At 40.7% G+C, this 26,615-nt stretch overlaps 1 protein-coding gene and 1 pseudogene across 16 annotated transcripts in view; one reads left to right on the top strand and one right to left on the bottom strand.

Annotated features, from left to right (window-relative positions):
- BMS1 (BMS1 ribosome biogenesis factor) overlaps window positions 1-26,615 on the top strand; it is a 94,671-nt gene that overhangs the window by 25,714 nt on the left and 42,342 nt on the right. For 11 of the 16 annotated variants that reach the window (XM_045040353.1, XM_045040346.1, XM_045040356.1 and 8 more), the window contains 6 exons: window positions 1,699-1,799; window positions 2,561-2,654; window positions 9,755-9,876; window positions 22,248-22,457; window positions 23,375-23,565; window positions 25,215-25,294. In XM_045040353.1, coding sequence (XP_044896288.1) covers window positions 22,282-22,457; window positions 23,375-23,565; window positions 25,215-25,294 — 447 coding nt within the window. In that variant the 5' untranslated portion in view covers window positions 1,699-1,799; window positions 2,561-2,654; window positions 9,755-9,876; window positions 22,248-22,281. Of the gene's footprint in view, window positions 1-1,698; window positions 1,800-2,560; window positions 2,655-9,754; window positions 9,877-13,113; window positions 13,251-20,556; window positions 20,708-20,773; window positions 21,347-22,242; window positions 22,458-23,374; window positions 23,566-25,214; window positions 25,295-26,615 lie in introns of those variants that run through there. The other 5 variants (XM_045040350.1, XM_045040347.1, XM_011287413.4 and 2 more) reach the window with 5 other exon arrangements.
- On the bottom strand, window positions 8,392-10,576 carry LOC123380838 (annotated as a pseudogene).

Genomic DNA, 26,615 nt, shown 5'->3' with positions numbered 1-26,615 from the left:
AATAAACATTAAAGAAAGAAAGAGAGAAAGGAAGAAAGAAAAGAACCCCATCTTTGAATATCCTGAAATGTTTAATTGGGGAACCTAAATAGGTTTGAATATGCCAAACCTAACTTAGATGTAGCCTGGGAACTATTTGTACAGTAGCATGCCATATATTGTTCTTTGCCTTTACTTCCTAGTGTTAGCAACCATGACATATGGTGCAAGAGTTGGCAAACGTTTTCTGTAAAAGCCCATATAGTAAATACTTTAGCCTTACAGGCTACATATGCTTTCTGTTACTTTTTTTTTTCTTTTACAACCTGTTAAAAATGTAAAAATCACTCTTAGCTCATGGGCCATTGAAAAACAGACTTGGCCAGATTTAGCCAAGTTTGCTGGCCCCTGATCTAGTGGACTCTGGAAACTAGACTTCCTAGGCTCAAGTTCCCCGTTCTACTGCATATTAGTTGTGTGGCCTGGGGCAAACCCCTGAACATTGTTCCTCAGTTTCCTTATTTGCAAAATGATTATAATGACATTACCCTACCACATGGAGTTCCAGTGAGGATTTGGTAAATTAATAAATATAATGTACTAGACCATTGTATAGAATGTTACAAATGGTAGCTATTATATGAGTAGCAATAGATTTGTTGGAACTTTTATAGGCTTTTGATTATCTACTCAACAGCTGTCCCTCACTCCATGCCAGCAGACCAGTTGTTTTTGTTTCATTGTCCACCTCCCTCTGTATGATTCAGGAAACAAATAATCATTGATCTAACCTAATTTTTGCCCAGCTTATTGAGGTATAATTGACAAATAAAATTGTAAGATATTTAAAATGTATAATGTGATGATTTAAGTAGACATTGTAAAAGGATTTCCCCCATCAAGTTAATTAACACAACTATCACCTCACATATTTACCACCCCCCCTTTTTTTGGTGAAAACATTTACATTCCACTCTCTGCAAATTTCATTTATACAGTATACAGTGTTATCAACTCTAGTCCTATGTTATACATTAGATCCTTATGGTCTAACCTAATTTTGAAAAATGTGTCCTGATTAATGATTCATTTGAAATAAGCATCTGAGGGCACCAGGGTGGCTCAGTCAGTGAAGCATCTGACTCTTGGTTTTGGCTCAGGTCGTGATCTTGCAGATTGTGAGTTCGAGCCCCATGTTGGGCTTTGTGCTATGAGCACGGAGCCTACTTGGGATTCTCTCTCTCCCTTTCTCTCTGCCCCTGCACTCTCTCTCAAAATAAATAAAGTTAAAAAGGTAGTTTTAAAATTAAAAAAAAATTTATGTTTATTCATTTTTGAAAGAGAGACAGAGCACAAGCAGGGGTGGGGCAGAGAGAGAGGGGGACACAGAATCTGAAACAGGCTCCAGGCTCTGAGCTGTCAGCACAGAGCCTGACGTGGGGCTCAAACTCACGAACTGCGAGATCATTACCTGGGCCGAAGTCAGATGCTCAACCGACTGAGCCACCCAGGAGCCCCTAAAAAGGTAGTTTTAAAGAGAAAAGGAAATAAGCATCTGACCCAGCTCTGGCAGGGGAAAAACTTTAAAATAATATTCAGTGAAATATGAGGGGACAGGATTCCCCAGTCGTTAACAGACATTTGATATAAAAGGCCTTTGATTTTGCTGGATATTTTTATGACTGGATGTGACATGCAATTATATCTTTTGATCCTAAGGTAGTATCTGAGGATGGCAGAATACAAAGCTGGGAAGGAGTTGGGTCAACAGTGTCTTTTGAGCAGGTGAATTAACCACTCCTGGAGCTTCTTTATATGAGGTATATTTTTTTCTAATTATACCTGAGTTGAGTTGAGATTTTCTGTTTCTTAGAGCTGAAGGTAGTTTAATCAACTTACAGGTATACCTTTTTGAAGAGGTATAACTGATTAACATTAATATTAATCAGCCTCGGGAGAATATGTTCTTACGAGAAACTGATTCAGGGGTGGCTGTTTTTCAGTCCTGTAAATCTCCATGTAGTGAGCCTAACCATTAGAAATAAAGCGATTTGGGATGCCTGGGTGGCTCAGTTGGTTAAGTGTCCTACTCTTGATTTCGGCTCAGGTCATGATCTCACAGTTGTGAGATCCAGCCCCCCTGCCTCTCCTCTGCTCACATTCTCTTTCTCTCTCTTTCAAAATAAAGATATAAACATTTAAAAAATACTTAAAAAAAAAAAAAAGAAAGAAAGCTATTTGTTATTCCATTATATGAAACAAGTGTTTAATTCATTGAGCTTTCATTGCATCTGCACAAGAGAAGTACTTGGAAAATCATTACATCGTGTGTCTTACATTAAAAATGTGTGAAATGAACATTAAGTTAAATTTGTGAAATGAAACATTAAGTTAAATTGATCTGTCTCTGTGTTATTGCTTGATTAGATATGGTGTGAGATAAGGATCTAATGTTTTCCCAAATGAATAATCAGTTCTCAACACTGTGTGATTGAAGTTTGAAGTACTATCTTTATCAGGTGCTAAATTATCATTTTTAGGGAGTATTTTTGCTCAGGACTCCATCCCTTTATTTTTTTAGTAACCAAGTTGCCCTCGTGACCCAGGAGCTAATAGATCTCCCAAACATTCTTGGCTTAACATTTATTTCTGGGAAGGACATTTGATCCAAATGGGTGAGTAAGAGCCCTACCTGAGACTTTTGTAATAGGAGAACATCATGTTCTGTGGGTTGATGACCTTGGGACTTCAGCAGCCATGAGAAAGTGTCTGCATGAAGGAAAATAGTTAACATGTGGAGAGGAACATTTAAGAGGCAGATGGAATCTTGATGTTGCACAAAACCAGTCTGTGCTTGACTCCCTTTTTCTGCATATTGCAAAGATGCACACTGTCTTGTTCTTGTTTCCTTATTAAGCCAACAAATGTTAACATCCCCTGTGTACCATGATCCATTTCTGCCTTCTGTTTCACTAAATTATTTGTTTATGCTTATGCCAAAGGTAATGTTCTCTTTAATATGGCTTTAATATGGCTTTATAATGCTTTTTATTATAGAGTAAGTCCTTTAACCCATAATTCTATGGATCTGTTCATCTTTAGCAAAGGAGAAAAGAACATGCAATGGGAAAATGACAGACCTTGTTGAAAAAAGGGTTAGTGAGGTATAATTTTACATAAAATTAAATTCACCATTTTAAACGTGTACTGTTTGATGAGTTGACAAATATATGTAATTGTGTATCTACCTCCATGCTTAAGACAGACTGGCAGTCATTCACCTGTTTTCTACCCCCACAGCTTCACCATTGCTCAAAGGTCATATAAATGGAATCATGGATTATTTAATCGTTTATGTCTACACAAATGCTTTTGAGATTCATCCATGTTATTGCATGCATCAGTAGTTTGTTATTTTTTTTTATTGCTGAGTAGTACTACATTGTATGGATGTACCACAACCTGTTTATCCATTCACCTGTGGAAGGTCATTTCATTTATTTTCAACTTCCATCTATTATGAATAAACCTCCTATGAACATTAACATAGAAAGCTTTTTGTGGACACAGATTTTCATTTAACTTGTGTAAATATTTATGAGTAGTGGCACTGGATCAAATGAAAAATGTATGTTCAGTATTTGCTTATTCATTACAGTTCTCTCAGAGATAAAAGTTATGGAGGCACTGTGTACTGGTTAGGATTAATTAAGAATATTACAATGAAGGGGTGCCTGGGTGGCTCAGTCGGTTGAACGTTGGACTTCAGCTCAGGTCACGATCTCGTGGTCCATGAGTTCGAGCCCCACATCCGGCTCTGTGCTGACAGCTCGGAGCCTGGAGCCTGCTTCGGATTCTGTGTCTCCCTCTGTCTCTGACCCTCCCCTGTTCATGCTCTGTCTCTCTCTGTCTCATAAATAAACATTAAAAAAATTAAAAAAAAAAGATTACAATGAATAGATCATAATAAAAATTTTTTAACTTCAAGACCAGAGTCTTCTAAGCTTCCAAACAAAGAAAATCAGTCACTTATAAGGAATCATGATGGGGTGCGATTTTTCAAAATCAGTAGGAGTAGTACAACATTTAAGGATACTTGACAGAAATATCAAATTCTGTATGTGAAAAACTCAGTATCTGTTCAAAAGTGCCTTTGGGAAGGCAAAAAAGAAGACTTGGAAAGTGTATTTTAAAAATGTAAGTTTCAGAGGGAATTTCTGAGTAAACTATCATAGAGAGCCCAATTAGGTTACAAATATGGGGAAAATTGAAAGAGAAAATGAATCTAATAAAAATTACAAATCTCAAAGGCTAATACTAATGATTATATTTTACTTGTAAGCGTTAAAAAGTGATTTATGAAATAGAATTTACTTTTGGGAATATGTATTAGGCAGGATTTCTGTTGCATGAGGCTCCTTTGAACAGAATAAGAGTTTTGTTTACAGATAAGGGAGATTGGAATAAACACTGTGGTGTTGCATTGCTATCAACATGAATTTATGGTTTCCAATATTAATAAATAAACAGAAGTGCATACGTGGGTGTATGCAATTACATACATTTCTTAGCTCTGGCCACTGAAATGGCACAGTAGCAGCAACAGTGTAATAGACCTAGCTAGTTCCTACATTCTGGTTTCTGAATACCATTCTTCACTAAAAGGAACCAGGGTTCTTGGAGAAATAGCTGATTCCAGGACTGGGTCAGGGAAATTACAAGATGAGCCTGGAACATTTTTTTTGTGTAAGAGGGAGCAAGTGCTAAAGAATAATGGAACTGTGTCAAAAGGACATGGCTTAAGAACACTTAAAGGGACTTCCACTGACAGAATGTGGGACAATATAAGAATTGAAATAATGTGATCATACAACACTGAGCAAAATAGGGGTCCATGAGTCTATACTAATAAATGAATTAATGGGGAGAAGAACATGTTTTTACTTACAGAATAATATCAATAAATGTAGAAGGAGATAATGGAACTGAGAAATTAACTTTTCGTTATCATCACAGGAATGATTACCTCAGGCAAATATCAGTAGATACTAAAACTAGTGGATGAAAATGGATGAGGAATCATGGTCTCAAAGTATCTCCCTACAAAACATTTATTAATTATAAAAGATGAAAAAGGTAACTCGGGAAAACATGGCAGACAACATCTTAATCAAGTGATCAAAGTTAACCCTATCAGAAATGGTTTAATCTACATCATGGGCCCCTTGTGATCAACATCATGTATACCTGAGTGGATACAGTGAGAAAACAATATTTCAGTGGCAGTTCAGCCAAGAGATAACCTGGGTCTACTCATGAGAAAATACTAGGCCAAGCAAAATTAAAGTACATTCTACTTCAAAACTGAAGTATATTCTACAAAGTGACTGGCTTATAATCCTCAAAAGCGCCAAGGTAATCAAAGTCCAGGAAATTGAGGAACTGTCTCAGATTGATGGAGACTAGAAAGATTGGACACCTGAGTAAACTACATGGCGCTTGAAGGATCCTTCTTAAAAGAGCATTATTAGAACAGTTGGTGAAACTTGAATTTGGTCTCTGAGTAAAATAGATGCATGAATTTTTGTACTGAACTTTCCTGAAGTTGCAAAATTTTTTCACAATTAAAAGAAAAAGTACAGGGGACTGAATGTTATCATGACAGCCTAAGACATCCCTTGTTTTCATCCCCCTTTCAACACCTAAGTTTCAGCATCTATCCATGACCAAAAGTACCTTTGTGGGAACTGTGAGATCCACTACAATCCTCCAAGGGACCCAGGAGGTACCTTACCCACCTGTGCTTTGCATAATAAGCAGACAGATCCCCATATGGGCTGTGGAACTGAGAGGAGCCTGTGAAATGGTATTAAATGCCTGTTGGCTGCAGTGTAGGAACACCTGGAATGCACTGAATTGGGCAGACACCCACTGATGAGACATCCTTTGTAGAAGTCCAGGTCTCAGGAGGAGAAATCCCAGTACTCCCTTGCACCAAAACCAAAACAAAACAACAAGTGACTTTGGACATATTAGTAAGAGGAGCTTTCCTACCTCATCTCTTTCCTCAAGGCAGCACTACTTAGAGAAAAAGGCTGGGGATCCCTTCCATGGGAGAAAAGAGAGAGGAGAGAGTGAATGCCCAACTTCCCCAGCTGTGCGGGATGCTGCTAAAGAAACCCATCCCTCCAACATCACCCAGAGTATTAAAACTGGAGTTCCAAGACGGGGGTGGGGGATGGGGGGGGGAGGAGATCTGTAAAGATGCAGCTAAGAATATTAAAAGGCATTAAAGGGATGCAATTCCTACTGACTGCATTCTAGACTTCAGCAGGAAACCCACTCATGAATTGCTGGGAAAGTGCCACCTGAGATCCCCTCTACTGGTGTGTGGGCACCACTAATGCCCCAGGTGCCAAACCCACACCTTTCCCCACTTGCAGCCAGCTCCTATGTGGACTTCCAAGGGCAGTAGCAAGAGCAAGATCAGGGGATGGAGTATATGCAGAAAACAAACCAATGTCTGCAGGTAAGGGAGAAACCACAAATTTAAGTTCTTTGGCCATCTTTGGGAAAACTAAAGAGGTTACCATCAGCTGACTTGGTGAGTTATAAGATGAAGAGGAAATCTACATGCTTCAGAATTCTACCACAAGAGGGAGAAAGATGTGTGGAACAGATACGTTCATACAAGATTAGGGAAAGTTCCAGAATATAAACAGGACCTACAAAAAGTATCTCTCATCTAAAGGCAGCTAGTAAAGATCAGAGGAGATGACTGCTACTTCAAATGCAAACACAGCAATACAAAAAAGCAAAAACAAAAACCCTCCAAGGAATATGAAGAATCAAGGAAACATGACATCACCAAACGATCATAATAATCCTCCAATACCAAACCCAAAGACATGGAGATCTGCAGTCTACCAGAGACAGAATTCAAAAGAGCTGTTTTGAAGAAACTCAATGAACTAGAAGAAAACACAGAAAGACAATTCAACAAAATTCAATTTCTCACATGAACAAATTGAGAAATTTAACAAAAAAATAAAAAGGACCAAACCAGTTCTGGAACTGCAGAATTCAATGAATGAAATAAAAAATACAATAGAGAACATCAACAGCAGAGCAGGTCAGGCAGAAGCCAGAGAACAGGCACTTTGAAATAACCCAGTCAGAGAACAAAGAAAAAGAATGAAAAAGAGCCGAGAAAGCCTATGCGATCCTTGGGAAACCATCAAAAGAACCAATAACAGAAGTGGGGTTTCAGAAGAAGAAAAGAGGGAAAGGGAGCATAAAGCTTATTTAAAGAGAATAATGACTGAGAACTTCCCAAATCTTCAGAGAGACTTGGATATCCAAGTTCATAAAGCTAATACATTAGCCCATTATTTCAATTCCAAACAATCTTCTCCAAGACACGTTATAATTAAACTGTCAGAATTCAAAGAGAGAGACCCTAAAAGCAGCTAGAGAAAAAAAGATTAGATTTTCAGCAGATATATTCCAAGTGCTGAAAGAACAAAATTACCAGTTAAAAACATTCTATTGGGCAAAGATAGCCTTCAAAAATGAAGCAGAAGCGAAGGATTTCCCATATAAACAAAAGCTGAGGGAATTCATCACCACTAGACCTGCCTTACAAGAAATGGGGAAAGAAGATCTTCAAACTAAAGTGAAAAGACACTAATTAACATGAAAATATGAAAATATATAACATACTGATAAAGGTAAATATATAGGGAGATTTAGAAAACTCTAATTCTGTAATATGATGTGTTAATCGCTTAACTATAGTATAAAGATTAAAGGAAAAGCATATTAAAATTAACTATAGCTACTGTAACTTGTTAACGAATATACAACATAAAAGGGAAATTTTGATATAAAAACAGAAGAGAATAAAAGGGTAGAATTTTTGTGTGGAATTGAAGATCGGCTGCTACCAGTGTAAATGGACTATTATATCTATAAGATGTTTTATGATAAGCACAAAGCAAAAACCTAGAGTAGATTCTACCTAGAGTAGAAAAGGTAAAGGAATCAGAGCATACCACCACAGAAGATCACCAAGGCACAAAGGTAAGGAGCAAGAGGGGGGAAAAAGAAACAATAGAAACCTATGAAAATGTACAGTTACCACCATGTTAAATGTGAGAGAGTGAATGCTCTTCTTCAAAGATCAGTACAACAAAAGGATATTTGTTCTCATCACTTCCATTGAACATTGTACCAGAGATTTTAGTTAGTACAATAATGCAGAGAAGAAACAGAACGCATCCACATTGTATAAGTAATACCATCTTCACAGAAACATGATCATCTATACAGAAAATCCAGTAGTTGACAACAACAAAAAAATCCTCTTTCTGTCTAAGCACATCTGTTGTTGTGATGCAAGTTTTTGTTGATTCATACAAATTCTTTGGCAAGGGTATCAGCCTCTGCACTGGCAATGCATGCTTTTGATGGATGGCAAGCAGTATAACATGTTGACTTACCAAGTATCTTCCTATGTGCTGTCTAAATTCCACAATCTAATGAAACAACCATGGCTCTAGACATTAAATAGATTCCATCAGGATCTACAGCTAGACTTGTAACAGCATCCAAAGGAACTACCATAGAATGGATCATTTTACCCATTTTATTGTGAAAGTTTTGATGGATGTATCTATCTTCATTAGCAGTTTTTGTAACAGGAAGTATGGGATGATTTACTACTCTGTTAATGTGTTTATTGAATTGTAAACCAGAATCTATCTGTGATGAAATCATCACCAATGACTGATATTTCTAAATCATAAATTAACTGCTCTGCCAGTGTTGAAAGAGGTCACCACATGAACTGGATCCCAGCTGGAGAGTGAACCCATATTAAGTATTACACCCGCCTTGTCTCTATTGTAAGTGCAAATACCTGGCAATTTTTCTTCCAGATTCCACAACTTAACAGTGCCACCTGCTGAACAAGAAAGACAGTAACTGACTTTTTTTTTTTATTCCAGTATAAGCAAGACCCCAAACAGCATCTGTATAAGCAATTAAAGTGCCAGCTAAAACATTTGGTTTATATGTATCATGGATCCAAATTCGGGCTAGGCATATTCTATCCCCAGATGGTTGCATCATTACTACCACTATACCACTGTTCTCCATTAGAACTAATAGCTAATGACAGAACATGGCCAGTGTGGACCCTAAATGTGTAGTTAGGCTCTACATCTAAAGAAGCACTCTTTGGGGCTGGAGCCGTTTTGTTTTGTGTGTGTGTGTGTGTGTGTGTGTGTGTGTGTGTGTGTGTTTAAGTTCCAAAGTTTCAAAGAGGTCCTCAGAGGCAGTGACCAGCACAAGTTCCACAGGATGAAAAGCAAATGCCTATACTCCATCAAAATGCTTCCATAGTGTATACTTGGGGTTCCATGTCTTTTGAAAGGCATCTTTATTGACAGCCAGACAAGCCATAACCATAGTCTGCATGATTTATTACTGGCAAGTCTGCAAGGTCTCCAAAGTCCAATACGCTTAGCATCAGAACCCATTAAAAAATGACTAGCCGCCTCCAGGTAGAAATGTGATTGGTTCAGCCGGTTCTGTGCCCTCCCCTGCACCTCAAGTTTCTTCAGCTCCATCACCGTCTTCAGCAGTCCCTAAAAAATCAGATTCTTTCAGTTCTTCCTCAGTATCAGGATCATTAGGTCAGTAGCAAAGCCTTCATTCCCTATTTTGTGTTTATTCATCTGACATTTGTCTTTTCTTTCTGGGATGCCTTCAGTCATGCCATTATCGTCTTCTTCATCACTCTCATCAGCATTTTCTAAGAAACAGTGTCTCAGGAACACCACCAAAAGACCGTTGGATTTGTCCCTTTTGCTTAGAAGACTCACCTCCATTCAGGTGAGTCCATTCCTCCATTTGGTTCTGAATATGTCCAAGTAATGACCTTACCTGCTGACACTGTACATAGAATGTATCTGTGTAACCTGCTTCCTGAAGATGTTATTGTAACAGCTGGCTGCCTTGCTTCCACTCTAACTGGATCTTCTGAGGTTCTATGGGGGCCTCTGTATCTTTGGTCTGTTCTGATTCAAAAGATAGCATTTTCAAACCATCATGGCTCAGTTTTGTGCCATATTTTAATTTGTGATATTTTACCCTTACTTGTTTTAGTGCACATGCTAACACCTTTATTCTAAGTACTTCATGTTTTCTTGATCTTTTCTTTCTCCTTGCAAAAACGCTATCTGTGTTTGCAGCATGGCCCATTGCCACCTCCGAGTGTTTCCATTCTATCTTCAGACAAACCCACTAGAGCTGGATATAGGGCACCATCCCCAGATGGAGTACTGTTGTGTCTGGGACACAGGGCCCTTTACCCACTCCCTCTGAGAAAGGCTCATGTTTCTCCTAGGTCCCAGGTCCCTCCTGCTACCAGGGCCCAGGGTGAGATGCCTAAAGCTAGGGGGAGGGTGGCCCTGTGCTGGCCAGGGTAGAGGCCAGTTAGGAGAGGAGTAGGGAGGGAGGTCATTGCTACACCTGCTGTGAATCAGAGCAAGGAGCTGCTGGCAGCTGCCATTATAGGCCCTTGTCCGTCTGCTTCAGCAGGCTTTTGTAAAAAAATAGAAATTGAGAAGCTGATTCTAAAATTAATATGGAAATGTAAAGGGCCTAGAATAATGAAAACAACTTTGAAAAACAAGAACAAAGAGGATTAAGATTTCCTTGTTTCGAGGGATGCCTGGCTAGCTCAGTTGGTTTATACATCCGACTTCTGCTCAGGTCATGATCTCAGGTTTGTGAGTTTGAACCCCGCATCAGGCTCTGTGTTAACAGCTCAGAGCCTGGAGCCTGCTTCAGATTCTGTGTCTCCCTCTCTCTGCCCCTCCCCTGGTCACTCTCTTTCTCTTTAAAAAAATAAATAAACATTAAAAAATAAATAAAAAGAAAAGATTTCCTGGTTTCGAGTTTTGTAAAGCTACATCAATCAAGACAGGGTGGTAGTGGCATAAATGTTGACAAATATATTACTTGGACAGAAAACAGAGTGCAGAAATAGACCAGAATATATATGGAGAACTGTATGAGCAAAATGCAAAGGCAATTCAATGGAGAAAGGGTAGTATTTTCCACAAATGGTGTTGGAACATTTAGATATTCTTATGCAAAAAACCCTTAGATCTTTACCTTTTACAATATAAAAGTTAGATAAAAATGGATACAGACCTAAGTGTTAAACCTAGAAGTATAAAACTTATAGAAGAAAACAAAGGAGGAAGTGTTTGTGATCTTGGGTTGCACAAAGCTATCAAAATAAATTTTGTGGTTGTTCCAAGTTTTGGGTTTGTTTGTTAAATGGCAATTGATGAGCAGAACAGTAAATCTAATAGTCTCAAGGCTGCTTCAGAAAAGACCAACACCAGTAGATTAGGCATCATTATTTAGACCCACATGACTACTGTGGGTCTGCAATATAATTGTCTCCATCAAGTGCAGATCTAAATATAATTTAGATCTCATCATTAAGGTATCCAAAAGATCTCATCATTAAGGTATCCAAAAGATTCTGGATTACTTATAAAATATTGACAACTTATTGAATGAAAACAGATGTACTCATTGATAGAACAAATGCACGGACTTTTTTTTCATATTATATCTGAAGCCCCTTTGATGTCCCCTAGACCAAGCCACGTGAGTATGGGGAGATAGCTATGTAGTGGAATTAAGGGAGGTAGCTATCTTCCAGAAGGGAGGCCTGACAGAAGCCCCAGGGTGATGGTACTTGTTTCCATGCCCTAGAGAAGCAGGTCCCTGTGATGATTAATTTTATTTGTCAATTTGGCTGGGCCACAGAATTGAGATATTTGGTCAAATATTATTGTGGATGTTTCTCTGAGAGTGTTCTGGGTGAGATTTGCATTTAAATTGGTGGAGATTGCTCTGGTTGGGCCTCATCCAATCAATTGAAGGCCTGGGTTTAAAAGGAATTCTCCAGAGGACTGCCTTCAGAGTTCATCTGCAATATTGGCTCCTCTTGGTTTTCAAGCAGATAGTCCTCAGACTCAAACTACAACTCTTTCCTTAGTCTTCAGTCTGCCAGCCTCCATCATCAGATTTTGGACTTGCCAAGCCTCCAAAATCACATGAGCAGATTCCTTAAAATAAATCCTATTACCTCTATCTCTGTATGTATGTACTCCTGGTTATGTTTCTCTGGAGAACCCTGACTAATACTGTCTCCTAGGATGGTCTTTTTTGAGGGAGGCATGATCTTAGGATGGTGCAAAAGTTTCCAGCCTAGGGGTTGGGTATTAACACATCACCATCATTTGACTCTCTCTCCTTGGATTTTTGAAAATCCTCTCATCATCTATTATATCCGCATATATTTCTCTCCAGCATATGCTCAGGCCTTATGAAACCCCCTTGACTAAACAGAGGAGCATTGAGGAGAAAAATCTAAATACTGGTGTCTGAAGCACCTGCGTGGTTCAGTCATTTAAGCTTCTGACTTCAGCTCAGGTCATGATTTCACAGCTTGTGAGTTCGAGCCCTGCACCAGGCTGTGTGCTGATGGCTCAGAGCCTGGAGCCTGCTTCAGATTCTGTGTGTGTGTCTCTCTCTGCCCCTCCCCTGCTCATGCTCGCTCTCTTAAGAATAAATAAGCATTAAAAAAATTAAAAAAAATAGTGGTGTCTGGTGAAAAAGAGAATGTGTATTGGGAAGCAAGTAACACAGGGTAGATGCAAGTTGGGGGCCTAACTTCCATTGCAGATGCCATGTAATTTCATGCCCATGGAAATCTCCTCTTTGATGTCTTTACTTAGATTCTATTTTCTAATTGGCAAGTATAAATTTTTTTAAGCACAATATTATGTGGTCATTTTAAGGGGGAAAATAAAGTTTTGTGCTGGGGTCCTGGGGTTCTAGCATTTCAGCTCTGGAGAGGATTGGCACTAGAAAGGTTATCACACCTTAGCTACATGAGCCTGTGATCAATAATTATGTGAAAAGATTTTTCTGAAGGTGGAGATTTTGTTCATAGATATTCATATATAATGAATGTTCTAAAAACAGTTAGGGATAGAGAGATGAAAATAACACTATCCCTACCCACCTTACCTTATGTTTTAGCTTTTAAACCATAGCAGGAGAATGTAGTTGTGAACTAAATGGATAAGAGAAAAAAATCACACTCACCTGAAGGAGCCAGACTGTCACTCCTGAGTCATTCAACACCTAACCCTAACTTCTCCCATTAACGCCCTAAGGTAAGAGAAGGGCAAGAGATGTTCTCCAAGTTTTCGAGGTGATTAGATTGTATTTGACTCATGTATTTAGGGCTAAGAAGAAGCTGGGTACCAGGTGTGCATTTATAATTCTCTATGGTCTAAATAGGAATCTACTAAATTGGTTTTGTGCATTTTTTCTTAGCTACAGAGAAAAAGTCTTGTTTCCCGTATTTTACTAAGGTTGTCACTGTATCCATATTTATACAGTTTTTGAAATTAATTGTAAATACTTGTCATTAGGAGAGGTAGAGATTCAGGTCTGGCCAACACTTGTGTTGCCAGACGGCCAGAAGATTCTTTGCAGTCTGTGGCTCTCCCCCCCCACCACCATTAATCTCAGGTGAGGACACCCCAGCATTAGGGCTGCAGCCTCAGCCCACAGTCTAGCCACACCAGCTGCAAGGACATCTGGGAATGCTGGCTCCGACTTCATCTCAGGAAAGCACAACATGTAGTGGGGGGAACTCCCAGACATGAAAAGTGGACAAAAGAAGTACACAGTCCCAAAGCTGGACAAATGTCCCTACATGAACTGCAGAGAATTTGGGAGCCAGTGTAACCATCTCATTAAGAACTGTAAAAGTGTGAGGGGCACCTGGGTGGCTCAGTTGGTTAAGCATCTGACACTTGATTTCAGCTCAGGTCATCATCTCACGGTCCATGAGATCGAGTCCCACATTGGGTTCTGTGCTGACAGCGTGGGGCCTGCTTGAGATTCTCTTTCTCTCTCTCTCTCAAAATAAAATAAGCTTTAAGAAAAACAAGATAATAATGGTGTGGGAAAATTTGACATAGAATTTCACACCTAAACAAATCATAGTTCCAGTTTTCCATTATTTTCACAATTTTTTCTTTAAATACATCACTTGTATTTGTTTGCAAAGCAAACATTTTAGTAGCAATACTTATGGTATAGCCCAAATGTTTTCCTGAAGAAGAACAAATAAACCAAACATCAATTTTTTTTAATTCAACAGATTGTCCTTTGTAGGAGAAACCAAGATTTTCTCAGACATCCAATGACTCAAAAGAAATGACCCATAAACAAACAGAATAATTGTTTAATGAGAAACATTATGTTTGAAAAGCCAATGACATAAACATGGGATGGGGCTAGCATTATGTCAGCAAACCAATGAAACCATTAATGGGAGAAAGTGTGTGCTAATAAGTCTAAGTAAAGTGTGCTAGTTTGGAAGGCTTCACAATGCCAAACTACAAAAGAAATATTTTAAAGGAAACGATAGAGGAACTAAAATATGGAATGTAACAGCCCAATGTAAATTAAGAGAGAACAGGAAATTGAAGGATAGTACTGTAAAATACAAGAGAACAAAGAATTAGCTTTTCATAAAAATTTGTCAAAGGTTACTATTCTTATTGCGTGGGTGAGAGAAATTGATGATAAGGATGTTTAGGAAATATTTAAAGATGCTCTATTACAGAATGTGATTGTTTTTCTTCTAAATTAGATGTGCATATCTCAATGACCTGGGGGATATATAATTTAAATAACCAAGCCTGAGCTGTACCCTAGACTATTTTAATGAGAATTTCAGATAAAAGAGACAAAGAGACACATGGATTGTCAAAAGAAAAGAAAAGAAAAAAAAAGCTCCTCAGATGATTCTGATGACTACCCCCTTACGTACAATGAGTCTAAAAACAGTCACTGTAATTTACGAGATAAAATATCAAGAGTCAAGGTCAGTCAGGCAAAAGGAAAGCATAAAAAAGTAGAACATACAAAATTGGTCTGGTAATATGTGAAATGTAATAGGAAGTAATAATAGAACATATATATTAATATATCATTGATTTTTTTTATATATCAGTTATATATACATATATAAAATATATTTGGGAATCCAATCTTCTGAGCTCATGTCTCCAAGGACTATGTATGATGCCTGAGCTCTCCTCAGGTGGTGAAATTTAGTATTGAAGAGCAAGCTGGCAGGCCTTCACCGCATAAAAATGTGCTCTGCTTCAGACCTACATGTGCCTGATCAGAGGCCGAGGGCCCTAGGCTGCTTCTCGGAGGAATGAAGCAGCTGGAAGGGCACACCTGGATGTCCCTCCTGGGTGCTCCCCAAATAAGTGGTGGTTTTCTCTCTTGATTTATTTCCACTTCATTTTTGTAGGTATCCATAATGTGTCTGCTCTTTTCAACAAGGCTGTGGGGTCCCTAAAGGCAGGGCTGTCCCTATGGCTTCTAGATCATCAGAGCCTGGTACCCAGTGGGCATTCATGGATATTATTAGGATGAAAAGGGGGAGCAGGGGCCTGGTGGGGCCATGGCCAAGATGCACAGCTCCACCTGACTGGTCATGGCCCACCTCTCTCTTTCCTTTAGATTCATCCAGGCTCCCAGAGGCAGCAGGCCTGATGCCACCTCGCACACACTCTGGCAGGTGACTTTGCCCTGAGTCCTCCCATCCTAGCACTTCTCACGGTGTGCCCTGGTGGGCAGCTCGCTGGAGAAAGCAAGGGCTCTGGGTTAAGCAAGAGAGCTCGGGGTTATAGTACTGAAGAACAAAGGGGTGTTCAGACTCTCTTAGTCTTGCTCTTCTCTCTACAAACTGGATATGCTGCTTAACTAAGGACCGCAGAGGAGAATTGGACCCCTAGAGCTGCTGGACCTGCCCCCTGTGGCCTGAGTCATGGTGCGTGTCCAGGTGTCTGACCCTGACTGTGTATGAGTGTGCACAGCTCTTGTGAGCACCTGCCTGCCCTCACCTACCTGACAAATTAGGACCTGAGGCCAGTGCAGCTGCGTGACCTGCCTCCCACAGTGAATGACAGGGCTTATTAGGGAGGCCAGATCCACACCTCATTCCCCAGCAGGTGCAACTGAGAGGAGAGAAGGCCGAGGCCACTGAAAGATGAATTGTGCAGCTAGGAGCATTTGGCTGGCTTCTACTGCATCCAGGCAATGGTTCTTACTGGCTCCTGGTCATCCTTTGTGCCATAGAGAAGGATTTGGTAAGCCACAATTATGGGCAGGACCTGAGTCTCCAAGATCAACAGGATAGGCAACACATCCACAAAGGCGGGGACTCCTGGAAACCCGAAATCCTGTAGACTGGTGGCTCTCAATGCTGGTCCCAGGACCAGCAGCATCAGCTTCACCTGGGAACTTCTTAAAATGCAAATCCTCAGGCCCTACCCAAGCACTTCTGAATCAGAACTCCAATGGGACTGTCAATCTATGTTTGTTTGTTTGTTTAAGTTTTTTAACGTTTATTTATTTTTGAGAGAGGCAGAGACAGAATGCGGGTGGGTTAGGGGCAGAGAAAGAGGGAGACACAGAATCTGAAGCAGGCTCCAGGCTCCGAGCTGTCAGCACAGAGCCTGAGGCGGGGCTCGAACCCACAAACCGTGAGATCATGACCTGAGCTGAAGTCAGATGCTCAACCGACTGAGCCACCCAGGCACCCCTGTCAATCTATGTTTTAATGAGCCCCACAGGAGATTCTGATGTGTGCTAGATTTGAAGACCATGGCCCTAGAGCATCCTCTTACTCACTGTGGCCATCAGCTCTTCCAATTCCACCTCCCCAAGTCCTCCAGCCTGTTTTTGAAATTGCTCTCATGAAGCTTGCCTTGAGTTTACAAGTAGGGAGCCCCAAGGAGTAGTGCTTGTCCTGTACTGACTTCTATCACTCTGAGCACTTCTCCTTACCAGGGATACAAGTCCTTTTCTTGCAAATGGAAGACCCACAAAGTAGAGATGGTTTTGTCCTTTGTGCACAGCATCTTTATGCTGCCATAGAGACTGAGCTGGTGGCCACACAACCTGATGCACTTTGTCTGGGTGTCCCTGCCTGACCATAGCATGTTCATGGTAAACTTTGAACACTGTCATCCCACTGACAAGAACTGGCCCATAAATCATCCAGTGAAGCCATGCTCAACCTTAGCTGTTTCCGTGAAGTTGAACAGCCTGACCTCAATAAGCTGACATGAATAAGGACCTCACTTACTGTTGTCCATTCTCCTAGGTCTTCCCCTGTGAGCTAGGGATGCCCTGCCTCATGCCTGGCCCACTGCCCAGAAGGCCTGCCCAGGGATGGATACCTGCTCCTCTTCCTGTAGGAGAACTGAGAATTTTAGAAGTAGACTTTGGAAAACCTTTATCTGGGCTATGGTAGGCTTTCATGGGTCCAGAAATGTGTGAAATTTTAACAACTGTATATGAGGGTGAACAAGTGAATTTTTCTGGACATGCATAAAATTCTTCAAGGGATCTATTGCCCCCAGTAGGCTAAGAACCACTTTCTGTAAGAGCCCCTCAGCAATCTCTGGAAGGTTCCTAAATATAAATGGGGAATCTTAATCCATAATTAAGTATTAAAGGGAGAGAAAAATGGGCAAAGAGCCTAAAATGGCAATTTATTGACTAAAAAAATACATGACTTGTAAACATGAATAGAATATACATTCCGAAGTACACAAAGCCCAAGTGTATGGCTCAATAATTACAAAGTCAACAACCCAGAAACTAGCACCAGATGAAGAAACAGAACACTACTAGGCACTCCAGAGCTGTCTGCAAGACCCCTCCCACTCATATATTCCCCTCCTCTACAAAAGGAACAATTATCCTGACTTCCATTGCCATATGTCAATTCTGCCTAGTTTCAGACTATATAAATAGGAACATATATGTTCTCCTTTGTGTCTGGCTTCTTTTGCTAAATATCATCTATATTGTTGCTCATGGTAGTTTATTTTCATTGTTACATATTATTCCATTGTATCAATATACTATAGTGTATTCATGCTTTTGCTGATGGACTTTTGGCTTTTTCCCAGTTTGGACAATGCTGTGAACACTCTTGTACATGTCTTTTTAAAAAAAAATTAAATTTATTTATTTATCTTAGAGAGACAGCAGAGAAGGGGCAGAGAGAGAGGGGGAGAGAGAATCCCAAGCAGGCTCCACACAGTCAGTGCAGAGCCCTACTTGGGGCTCAGTCTCATGAACCAAGAGATCCTGACCTGAGGCAAAATCAAAAGTCGGACGTTTAACTGACTGAGCCACTCAAGTGCCCTGCGGTTGCATTTTGAAGGTAGAGTTAATAGGAATTTCCTGATAGGTTGGATATGGAGGCTAGAAAAAGAGAGGAGACAAGGATGTGTCTGAAGTGTTGGGCCTAATCAACTTCATGGCTAGAACAGTCATCAACTGAGATAAAAAACTGGACGGCCAGTTTGAGAGAGATCATGGGTTTTCTTTGGGCATGTTACATTTGAAATGTCTATTATACATCCAAATAGATATGTGAGGGAGGCAGCTGGGGTTCAAGAAAGAGGTCTGAGTCATTGATATAAATATGGGAGTTGTTGGCAAATTATGGTGTATTTTAAAGGTCTAATTAGGAAAGAGAAACTACACTGTGATTTGAACAGGGAAGTTTACATTAAAACTTACTAGCTACAACAGGGGATTGGAGCAATGGGGTATGGGCTAGTAAGAAGAAAACTCTAAAGAATATTAAGAATAGCAGATTTGAGGAGTAGCTACTACCCTAGGACAGAGATAGAGGGCCCAGGAACAATCCCACTCCTCACCCCCAACCTCCATCTGTGGAGAGCTAGACCTCATTGAAGGGGTATGGCCATGGCCCCACTGGTATCAGGGTGGTCCCTATGATGCTGCACCACTGGAACTTGGAAATCTCTCTCCGGGTGCTACGGAAAAGGTAAGTGTCTCAGGGGAGTCACTCCATGACAAAGATGCCAAGAGGTGGAGGAACGTGGAGAAAGAGTGGGGCACTGCTGGCCACCACATACTGGAGGAGCTGGCCCTGGAGAAATGACCCATCTACAGAATCCTGACCAAGGAGCAGAGCAGGACCGGAAAGCTAGCTCCTACAAGGTCTCTCCACTGCCCTCTACTGACAAAATTTAGCATATATGCCAGCGTCAAAGGAAAAATGTTTGCGAAGTAGGCAATGAAGAATGAATTTGTAGCCGAGATACATTAACTGATACAGGTGACATATAAAATCACACCACAGAATGAGATCACCTAGGAAATAAGTATAGACACAAAAGAAGACCAAAGGCTGAGCCCTGTGGGTTGTCTTTAACTTAAGCATGTCAGGTAGGAGTGGAAGAATCTTCAGCAAAGGCTACTGAGAAGGAGCAGCCAAGATTGTTGGTGGTGTGCTGGGCGCAGAGAATCTAATAGAGAATAGGAGGAGAGAAACTGGAGAACATATTGACAATTCTTTTGTGAAATTTTGCTACAAAGGGGCACGGAGAAAAGGTGTGGTGTCTGTTACAGAAAATGGAACCGAGAGGAGTTTGTTTTGGAAGAGGAGAGAAATAGCTGCATATTTTATGATGATGGGAATGGTCCAGTAAAAACTGATGATGTTTGTCACTTTCCCGAGTCTGTTGGTGCTGGCAAAACCCGGGAATCACAGCACTAAAGAAGTCCGAGAGGGGCTCCTGGGTGGCTCAATCGGTTGGGCGTGGACTTCGGCTCAGGTTGTGATCTCACGGCTTATGAGGTCTAGTCTAGCATCGGCTCTGTGCTGACAGCTCAGAGCCTGGAGCCTGCTAGGATTGGGTGTTCCTCTCTCGCTCTGCCCCTCCCCCGCTTGTACTCTGTCTCTCTCAAGAATAAATAAAACATTAAAAAAAAAAAAAGTCCGAGAAATGGTCAGCCCTTATCTTTAAAAAAAAATTTTTTTTTAATGTTTTTATTTATTTTTGCGACACAGAGAGACAGAGCATGAGGAGGGGAGGGGCAGAGAGAGACGAGACACCAGAATCTGAAGCAGGATCCAGGATCTAAGCTGTCAGCACAGAGCCCAAAGCAGGGCTTGAACTTACGGACTGTGAGATCATAACCTGAGCTGAAGTCGGACGCTTAACCGACTGAGCCACCCAGGCGCCTCCAGCTCTTGTCATCTTTAAGGACGGGCAGGCAAATATGTCAGAGAGACTCCCAACCGTGGGATATTTCATTAGGCCACGGAGGGACGCGATGCCATTGGCATTTAGAGGGGACGGGTGCCGTGACTCCGGTTGACCAGGACTAAATATATTACTTCGTCTTTCATCCTGCACCAACGAACGAACTCCAGGCCGCACTGTCAGCACAGCCTCCGGGGATCCCGGGCGAGCGGGATGCACGGGACTCTAAATCCCAGTATTTGCAATGCGGTGGCTGTCCCAGCCAGACAGGAAGCGCGGCGGCGCGGGCGTGGCTTCAGGTTGGAACGCAGCGCGCAGTCGTCTCCTGCGCCCCTCCTCAGCCAATCAGGAGCCTTCCTTCAGGCTTTTCCCAGACTCGCCCTTGCGTCGGTCTCTTTCTTTTGCCTCTCTGTTTCCTGCCGGCGTGTTTAGTCCGCGCGTAGGGCGCATTTCCGTTTCCGGCGCTGTCCATGCGGACTTGAGAAGAAGCAGTTGTGAACCCGGTAACGGCCGCGGGTTAGGGGAGGCGGCGGTGGTGGGGTCCCGGGACCTGGGGTTCTAAGAGCTTTGCTAGTCGCACTTGGCGAGGTCCTTCAGGACAGTCTTTGCCCCCAAAGAGCGCCTCAGGCGCTCAGGTGGAGAGTCACACGTCGTACCTGCCAGAGACTTGCTGTGAGGTCGTTGGGAATGGCTGAATGAATTCGTGCGGAGAGTCGGCACAGGGTGGGGAGGTGACAGGGAGAAGTGAGAAGTTTTTTCTTGGCGGGGTAATCCTAGCAGGTGGCTCAGAGCTGAGCTACATCTGTTGATTCCCAGTTGTGCTTTTCCCATCCCTCTCCGCCTCCCCCCACCCCGTCCTGAAAGTGCGAAAAGTGTCAGTACAAGTTCCGGACCAAAACAAAGTAGAGAAGAAAAATAATGCCCCGAAATCACATAGCTGTTTAGTTTCAAAGCGTTCTCTGAGCTTGGCTCCCCTCACTCCTGGGTAGTGTTTCTTGACGTTATGCTGGTATATACGTGGACTTTCTGTTTGCGCTGGTGCGTGCCTGTGGGAAATCTCTGATCGCCTAAGTGCAGCCTTCTGACTTCGCCCTTACTGCGTGGCATGGAAGATAGTGGTTTGGATTTCCTTTGCTAGTCAGGTAACAGCTGTAGTCCCCTCCTGGCAAAATGCCTCGTACGTCATAGGCAGACACAAGTATTTATTGAGCTGAAATTAACTCAGTGCCTTAACTGAGTGAAGAGACTTCGTTTTGTTTTAAATAACCAAGCGCTCAGATTGTATACAGCCTGGTTTCCTTAAAAACCTCACTAAATCTGGTGGTTCTCAATTAATGGGCTATGAATTCCCGGGATGCTCAGAAATCTTTGTAAGGGTTTCTGCAAATCCGTGTGGTCTCCAGGCATCCTCCACAACCAGCCATAACTTACACATGTAGATGTTACTGTTTTTGTTTAAATGCATATACGTGATTATAATTTAAAAATTTTACAGTATCAACAGGTACTAGAAAGTAACACTGCTATCATGTTGGAGGTTCATTAAAATGCTTTAAGTTTTAAAAAGAAAATGTCTTCAAAATACTTTAAGTTTGGAAACCACTTCATTAGTCCAATTAAGTGCTGAGCTGTCCAGTATGGTAACTACTATTCACATATGGCTATTTAAATTTAGAATGGAATTAACTAAAATTATATACAATTTCAATGTTTTAGTTTCACTGGATACATTTTAAATTCTCAAAGCCACATATGGTTAGTGGCCACTGTGAAAGTATAGATATAATGGAGTATTTGCATCATTGAAGAAATGGGCAGTGCTGATATAGACACTTAAGATGAATAAAAAGTAATTTAAGCAGAAGTAACTAACAGATCTAATTCTAGCATAACAGAGAAATGAAATTAGGGATAGTATTAAGCAGTTTCTATCCTTGTGTGAACACATATCTCTTCCTAAAGAAATAAATGAAATTCACTCTTTTTCCTTGGGTGTTGTCTGGATTGTAAAATGCTTCCCCCATCCCTGTCTCATCAATGTAGGTTAGAGTTACTTGTGAATTGGTAAAAAGCCACTATGGAGACTAAGGACCAGAAGAAACACAGAAAGAAAAACAGTGGGCCCAAAGCTGAGAAGAAGAAGAAACGGCATCTGCAGGATCTCCAAATTGGAGATGAGGAAGATGCCCGGAAGAGAAACCCCAAAGCCTTTGCAGTACAGTCTGCTGTGCGGATGGCTCGATCCTTTCACAGGTATGTTTAGCTGGGGTCTAGCTGTTTTTCCATTTATCCTTTTTATTCTTATTTATTTTTAAGGTTTTATTTATTTATATTGAGAGAGACAGAGACAGCACAAGTGAGGGAGGGGCAGAGAGAGAGAGAGAATCCCAAGTTGGCCCCACACTGCCAGGGCAGAGCCTGATGTGGGGCTCGAACCCACAAAGCTGTGAGATCATGACTTGAGCCGAAACCGAGTCGGACACTTAACCGACTGAGCCACCAAGGCGCCTCCCCAGATGATGCTTGGATTCCTGAGTCTGTAACAACTTTGAAGGACATGAAGATACATGTGATATTCCTTTTACTAAAATGGGAACATGTAGTCTTCCCTGTGGAAGCCACTTTGCCTCCAGTATCAACCTGTTGATTGGCTTTTTTTTCGCCAAGAGAAAAGCTTCTGAGTTTTTCTTTATAGAATTTGTTTGTTCTGTAGTAATAGGTGTGCTTGTGTTTTTTTCTGAATTTGTTTCATATAACTCATAGTAATAAGTAGCTTTATTTAATGAGTCCTTATTATATGTGAGGCAGTGTACTTTAAACATTGCTGAATTAAATTCTCCTTATAGGAGAGCCAAATTTAACTTGAAAGCCTCTGCTGCTATTCATTGTGATCTTCTGCCTGCATGTTTACCTTTTTTTTTTTAAACTATTACAGTCATCTAATAAAACAATTAGATTTAAGTTGTGTGTAGTTTTCAGTACTTTGTATTGTCAAAGTCAGTTTGTTATGTATTTACTGAAGGGGTCATTTGGATTGGGCCTAGAAGTTAACCAATTAGTTGTATCCATGTTGTCTGTTCTGCTGTCTTTTTAAAAATCTTTATTTATAAGGATGATGTCCTTCATATTTTGAAAGTGGATTTACTTTTTTTTTTTCTTGTTACAAATAGGACTCAGGATTTGAAGACCAAAAAGCATCATATTCCGGTGGTTGATCGAACTCCATTAGAGCCCCCACCAATAGTGGTAGTGGTGATGGGGCCTCCAAAAGTTGGAAAGAGCACTTTGATCCAGTGCCTAATTCGGAACTTCACTAGGCAGAAACTGACAGAGATCAGAGGCCCTGTTACGATCGTGTCAGGTAGGAGCATGCTACCCCAGGCTGATATGGCATATGTTGTCTGAGGGACAGGCTTGGCTTTGTTGAACATTTCTAAATGTTAAAGTAATAATGTCACTTCATATTACCTCTCTTGTGCTGAGTTGGCTGTAGCTTCAGAAAAGGATAGATTCCCAAAAATAATAATGATGTAGATGTATACCCTATTCTCACTGCTACAAGGATTTGCTATCTATGAAAGGTTTGGCAGGCCTGGGCACCCTGGGTTGGTCCTGGTGACCACCTTCTTTTAACAGGGAGTGAGTATCTCTAGTATGTCAGGCATACCTGTTCGCCCTCATGAAGCCACATTGTTATGGAAGTGAGGGAGTTTTCCTCTCTTTTTCTGTGAGAATCTGCCTGCTCTGGGAGATGGTGACATTTCTGTTTGAGGGAAAGTGAAACAAATTCCCAAAATGTCAATGGAAGAATCTAAGATTTCTTTGTTGGTGGTGGTGTTAGTGTTTTAAAGATTTTATTTTTGAGTAATCTCTTTACCCAACATGGGGCTCAAACTCACAACCCTGAGATCAAGAGTCGCACACTCCACCTACTGAGCCAGCTAGGTGCTTCTGAAATTCTTACTGTAGCAGTAATGTAGTTGGATTGAGACTTTTCTTTATCTTAAAGGCATTTCTATCATTTTAACTGATTTTCTTTCTTTCTGTTTTTTTTGTTTGTTTTGTTTTGTTTTTGTTTTTGTTTTTTAAGTAAACTCTACCCCCATTGTGGGGCTTGAACTCATGACTCTGAGATCAAGAGTTGCGTGCTCTGGCTAAATCAGCCAGGTGCCCCATTTTTTTTTTTTTTTTTTAATTTTTTTTCTTTTTGAGAGAGAAAGAGGGCACAAGTGAGTGAGGTGCAGAGAGAGAGAGAGAGAGAGAGGCAGGGGAGAGAATCCCACAAGGGATAGTGAGAGAGAGGAGCAGGGCTCACCCAGAGTGGGGCTCATGTTCACTAGAAGTGGGGTTCGAGCTCACCTGAAGCAAGGCTCAAGCTCACCTGAAGCTGGGCTTGTGCTCATCCGATGTGGGGCTCGTGCTCACCTACAGCAGGGCTTGAACTCACAAACTGTGAGGTCATGACCTGAGCTGAAATCAGATGCTTCATAATTGAGCCACCCAGACACCCTAATTTTTTTTTTAAGTAATCTCTAACTCCAACTTGGGGCTCAAACTCCTGACTCCGAGATCAAGAGTAGCAGACTGATTTCTTTTAATTTAGAAATAATGATTGTTCCATGAAGATTCTGTTACATTAGGTTTGAAGATGTTTTTAGCTATAGTGAGAACATGGGAAACTTTGATAAAGAACGAAATGTTGGCCTGCTGCTGAACAGCAGGATCACGGTCAGCATGAAGCTTTCTTGTCTGTCCATTCCAGTCAGAATTTTCCCTATTTGAGCACTTTATTCTTGTACATAGACTTTTGGTATTATTTATAATTAAAGAATATAGATAGCAAGAAAATGAAGGTGGCATTTATTAGTTTTCTCTCATAAAATTGAACTTGTGGCATACTTTCTGTAAGTGTGTATGGTACTTTACTGGATACAATTTAAAATAGTAATTAGCGTTAATAGCTACATTTTTCCAAGATTTTTTTAGAAGGAAACTTTTTGTCTTTTATAGGTAAAAAGCGCAGACTTACCATCATTGAATGTGGGTGTGACATTAATATGATGATTGATCTGGCTAAAGTGGCAGATTTGGTAAGTCAGTAGGGACAGTCTGAATTTCTGAGGAGGACTTAACAACAGTGTGGTAGATTATTTTATATCTTATGTTGAAGGAAAGAAAGGCTTACGATTATTAAAGGAATGATGAGTCTAATCAGGGATACCATAGATGTGTTTGAATTGATGATGATGATATTGTTATAATAAAAATGGAATATGCACATTGAAATGTATTCTCAAATCTAAAAGCAAATTACAGAGAAAACATTTAATGATCATTGCTAATTAAGATATACAGATAGACATACTGACATACAAATATATAATAGTAAATACTATTTCTTGGACTCTTATGAGGCACTGTGCTAACACCTTTCTGGAAATTTAGTTCATCTAATCCCCCAGTATGCCCTGGAGGTAAGTAGGTATTTTCTCTAGTTTACATAGGATGAAATGGAGGTCCTAGAAGTTAAGTAGTTTGTCTGAGGATGGGGACTCTGCTCTTGATGGTGCCAGAACCTTTGTTCTTTTCTCTTTTTAGTTTTTTTTTTTTAATTTATGTATTTATTTTGAGAAAGAGAGAGAGAGAGCACGCACGCACAAGTGAGTTGGGAGTGGGGCAGAGAGAGAGGGAGAGAGAGAATCCTAAGCAGGCTCTGCACTGTCAGCACAGAGCCCGACACAGGGCTTGCAACCACAAACCATGAGATCATGACCTGAGCTGAAATGAAGAATCAGATGCTTAATTGACTGAGCCACCCAGGTGCCCCCATAACCTCCATTCTTAATGATTATGACAATATAAGTACATGAGTTGCCTTGGAGAAGTTGTCAGAATTTATGATAAAAAAATCTAGACAGAATGCAGCATATGGAAATTGTGTAGCTTTGATTGCATTTAATGGTAATCTTCATTAAGTTCTTTTTTCTTTGAAGTGTATTTGTTTATTTTGAGAGAGAGAGAGCAAGCATGATCAGGGGAGGGGCAAAGAGAGATGGAGAGAGAGAATCCTAAGCAGGCTCAGAGCTGTAAGCACAGAGCCTGGTGCAGGGCTTAAACCTATGAACCGTGAGATCATGACCTGAGCTGAAATCAAGAGTCAGACACTTAATTGACTCAGCTACCCAGGTGCCCCCAGAACTTACGTTCTTAATGATTGTGACAAAATAAGTACATGAGTTGCCTTTGAGAAGTTGTCAGAATTTATAATAAAAAATCTAGATAGTATGCAGCATATGGAAATTGTGTAGCTTTGATTACATTTAGTGGTAATGTTCATTAACTTTTTTTTTAAGATTACTTATTTATTTTGAGAGAGAGAGGGCAAGCATGAGCAGGGGAAGGGCAGAGAGA

This window comes from Felis catus, chromosome D2 (genome assembly GCF_018350175.1).
Source record: "Felis catus isolate Fca126 chromosome D2, F.catus_Fca126_mat1.0, whole genome shotgun sequence".
Taxonomy (NCBI): Eukaryota; Metazoa; Chordata; class Mammalia; order Carnivora; family Felidae; genus Felis; species Felis catus.
Note: the sequence above shows the minus strand (reverse complement) of the source record. Positions and strands in the feature narration are given on the sequence as shown.